Consider the following 4,058-nt stretch of genomic DNA (forward strand, 5'->3'; position numbering starts at 1 on the left):
ATCATAATTATTCAATCATTTATGTTTATACTTTTTGAATAAATTTTGATTTTAATCACATTTCATTTTCATTGTTGCTTACGCATCTTTGTTTTGTATGTATTGGAAATACAATTACATTTTTGGTATGCCAATGTCATAGAATTTTTTGCTATATAAATCAATCAAATATAAATAAAGAAAAATGAAAAGCAAAATAGAATAATAAGAATGCGGCACGGTACTTATTACTAGTTTTCGATTGTGCGCAAATTGGTAATGTGCATAACATTTTAGTTAACATAATTAAATCCGTCGGTTACGCCTGGATTTCAGTTACGCCTGGAATCATTTTCATCGAAAATAAAAATTAATACTATTTAATTTCACTTTCGAATAGAAGATGGATCATTAATCAATTACCAATTGATTATCAATTCCAAAGATATAATTTTTCACTGTGGTTAGAAAATAATGTAAAGAAAACTAAAGACGAGGCAAATATATAGTCTGTGATTTATTTAAATTTGCAACACAAATTTATTATTATAAATTGAATTGATCCGATGATCAACAAAACATAATTTATCTGAAGAATGCAAGAGCGTGTAAACAAAGAAAAGTTCGATATAAATGTATAAATCTACAGTAATATAGTCAGAATAAGTCAAATAATAAAATTGTAACTTATGTCCATTTCTATCAATGTAGAATAACTTTAATCTTGTCTCAATTCTTTATCTTTTTCTAATTCTTAGAACCGATATTAAAGTTAAACTATATTAGTAGAAATGGGTATTAATCGAATATCAAAGATAAAATGATAACTAACAATGTGTCGAAAACGAGGTATATACTGAAAAATAATTATTCAAATTGTATAAAAATTAGTGAAATGCTCGTATATTTTCAAAACAAATTAAATAAAGTCGTGGCTTATTTCGAGCTTGTAATTAGACTGACTTTAAATTAATGTCATAAAATATTTAAAATAAAATATTTAATATCATAATTCGTAACAATTGAACTCTCTAATCGATTGATTCTAGTCTTCGATAAATTGGATTCCCATTTTCAATCGAGGAATTTGGTAAAATTATTTTTATTGAAGGATATCATGTCTACTTTTGACCGAAGTATTTCATTCTTCTTATTTTATGTAACTGTCTTAACACATTTTGATATTTGAATTTTATATGAATTGACACATTATCACTGATGATTTTTTTTTATATTTCATTATATATTTCATTATATACGCTAATTTCATTAATTTAATAATTAATTATTTTTACATTGAAGAAGACTTTGTAAGCCGAAACGTTTGTAATTTTATATTATTTTATTAATATTTAGTATTTATTAATATAGTTTATTAATATTTAGATTATTATATAGTATTTACATTATCTTCTTACATCTTATGTTAATTGTTAATTAATTTAAAGTCAATCTAATTATAAGTTCGAAATTTGTTTAATTTGTATAAAAATTATTCACACAGCAATGTAAAATGTGAAAATAATAATAAATAAACGAAATACATATAAGAATAACAATAAATATAGATTCGTTATACTGTCAATTAGCGCATTAAATATTGCTATTCTCATCAGCTTATTTTGCTTTTTATTTTTCCACTTTTTTCTTTTTTTGTAAATAAACGTTTATGTTAATGAGAATTTGAAAATATTTATAAAACTTTTTTTATTTTGATTCTTTATATTGGCATATCAAGAAATATTATGAAACAATTGAAATATTTCTTTTGCATTAAAAAATCTTTAGGACCTGTAGGCGTCGCTGCTGCAGCTGCCATTGTGTCAGCCAAGAAGCGAAAACGACCTCACAGTTTTGAAACTAATCCCAGTATCAGAAAGAGACAACAAAACAGGCTTTTAAGAAAGCTTAGAGTAAGTAAAACTCCTACAGGAATAATTTAGGCTCTGAAGAATATAAATCAAAAGAATATTAAAAATATTTATAAAGCCAACATTGGAAGGACATGTGTATATATAAATTTATTCTCGTATTAAAATTATGGAAACATTTCGATCCACAATTTCCTCAGTATATAAAATTCAAATACAATAAAAATATAAATAATACAGTAAAAGTCACAAATATGAATGAAGTGCAGTAATCAAATTTAGTAAGAACTGTGCAAATTATCTGTGTCTCATGTTTGTTTTTTTGATACTCAATTCTGTATGACAGTTCTTATCAAATTTGATTATTATGCTTCGTATTTTATGCAATTTTTAGTATTATAAGAATAATAAGCCAAATCGAAGATCACACATACATTTTCATTGTCATACGAGAACAATTTATGTCACAGAGTGCTAACTTTAGTAAATGTATACATTGACTACAATAAGTATATATATTTACTGAGTTAACTTTGACTGTGATGTAAATATATATGTATATAAACATGATGTACACATATTGATATGAATGATGTGTGTAGTGAATGATATCCATGATATTTTTATTAGTATTGGCTCTTACAAGTATTTTTTATATTCTTTTGATTTAAATTCTCTTATAATTTATCAATATCGTATTTTCATTATTACTTGCGTTCCACTTGTATTTCCACTTATACATATTTATTCTAGCACAGTAATATATTTTAGAATTTTACAATATCATTATCAAACTGTTTACAGCAAACTATTGACGAATTTGCTACCCGAGTTGGACAACAAGCAGTAGTATTAGTGGCTACGCCAGGCAAACCAAATAGTAGTTACAAAGTCTTTGGGGCAAAACCCTTAGAGGACGTAGTTAAAAATCTAAGGACCGTTATCATGGAAGAGCTGGAGAATGCACTTGCGCAACAAGCACCGCCGCCCGTGCAGGATGATCCATCATTATTCGAATTACCACCGCTTATAATCGATGGTATACCAACTCCGGTCGAGAAGATGACACAGGCACAACTTAGAGCGTTCATCCCATTGATGTTAAAGTATTCTACAGGCAGAGGTAAACCTGGCTGGGGAAGAGATAGTACGCGACCTCCTTGGTGGCCCAAGGAATTACCTTGGGCTAATGTCCGAATGGATGCGCGAACGGAAGACGAAAAACAAAAAGTACGTAAATTCGATATTCGAATATTTTTAATTTTTAATTTTTTCTTTATTATATTATTCTGTTTCCAATATATCTTTAAATAGTCGTACATTTGTTTTATTATTATTATTATTACAAATTTAAAAATTCATTATTTAAAAATATTAAAAATATAAAATACAGAGAGAAAAAAATTAAATTTTTGAAAAAACATATATGTATAATAAATAAATTATCTTTTACTGTTCTGTGTATTTGATAAAAGATATAATGAATACATACTTGATCGAATAAGCTATTCCAAGAATTTATTAATTAGATGTTAAACGTATGAATTGGGACAGTGCAATCCATTACAGATCTCCTGGACTCATGCGTTGCGGCAAATCGTAATAAATTGTTACAAATATCACGGCAGAGAAGATCTTCTACCGGCGTTTAGCGAAGATGACGAAAAGTCTAATTTAATACAACAAGCGACGCCTCATTCCTCATCGCATCCATCATCGAGCCAGACACAAAATGGAGGAGGACAGTCGCAACAGCAACAGACGGTGGGAGTTGTTCGTCTCAACAGCGCAGATTCATCTAAGGGAAACTCTTCGCCAGCACAAATCATTGCCGCGTCTCCCACAGCTCTTGCCACTGCCACTCAGGTGGGAGTGGATGGAGTTTATAAAAAAAAAATAGAATTTTTTAAACATATCTAGGATGACATGAAACAATATGAATTTTAAATCCCTATTTACTAAACAATTTTTTTTATTTTGATAATTAGAAAAATATTAAAAATTTTCTTTTCTTGTTTCAAATTCTCCAATATTCAGAAGCCTGATTTTCATTTATTTTTACAGTCCCCATCACATAGAAAAAAAAAGAATCTAAAATTTTAATCTGAAATATTTTTTACAAAATCGTATTTCTACTGATGTGTTTGGTTTCCCTTATTTGAGTTAAATTTTTTTTTTATATATATATTAGATTTTAGAATTGAATAA

At 27.5% G+C, this 4,058-nt stretch overlaps 1 protein-coding gene across 7 annotated transcripts in view; it reads left to right on the forward strand.

Annotated features, from left to right (window-relative positions):
* The window catches only part of LOC108694292 (DNA-binding protein P3A2), a 10,774-nt gene that overhangs the window by 3,084 nt on the left and 3,632 nt on the right, over positions 1–4,058 (forward strand). For 4 of the 7 annotated variants that reach the window (XM_018203695.1, XM_018203730.1, XM_018203704.1 and 1 more), the window contains exons 3-5: positions 1,768–1,892; positions 2,655–3,080; positions 3,405–3,716. In XM_018203695.1, the coding sequence (XP_018059184.1) occupies positions 1,768–1,892; positions 2,655–3,080; positions 3,405–3,716 (863 nt within the window). The remainder of the gene's footprint in view (positions 1–1,767; positions 1,893–2,654; positions 3,081–3,404; positions 3,717–4,058) is intronic. The other 3 variants (XM_018203721.1, XM_018203737.1, XM_018203746.1) reach the window with 2 other exon arrangements.

Source organism: Atta colombica, unplaced genomic scaffold (genome assembly GCF_001594045.1).
Source record: "Atta colombica isolate Treedump-2 unplaced genomic scaffold, Acol1.0 scaffold1, whole genome shotgun sequence".
Classification (NCBI taxonomy): Eukaryota; Metazoa; Arthropoda; class Insecta; order Hymenoptera; family Formicidae; genus Atta; species Atta colombica.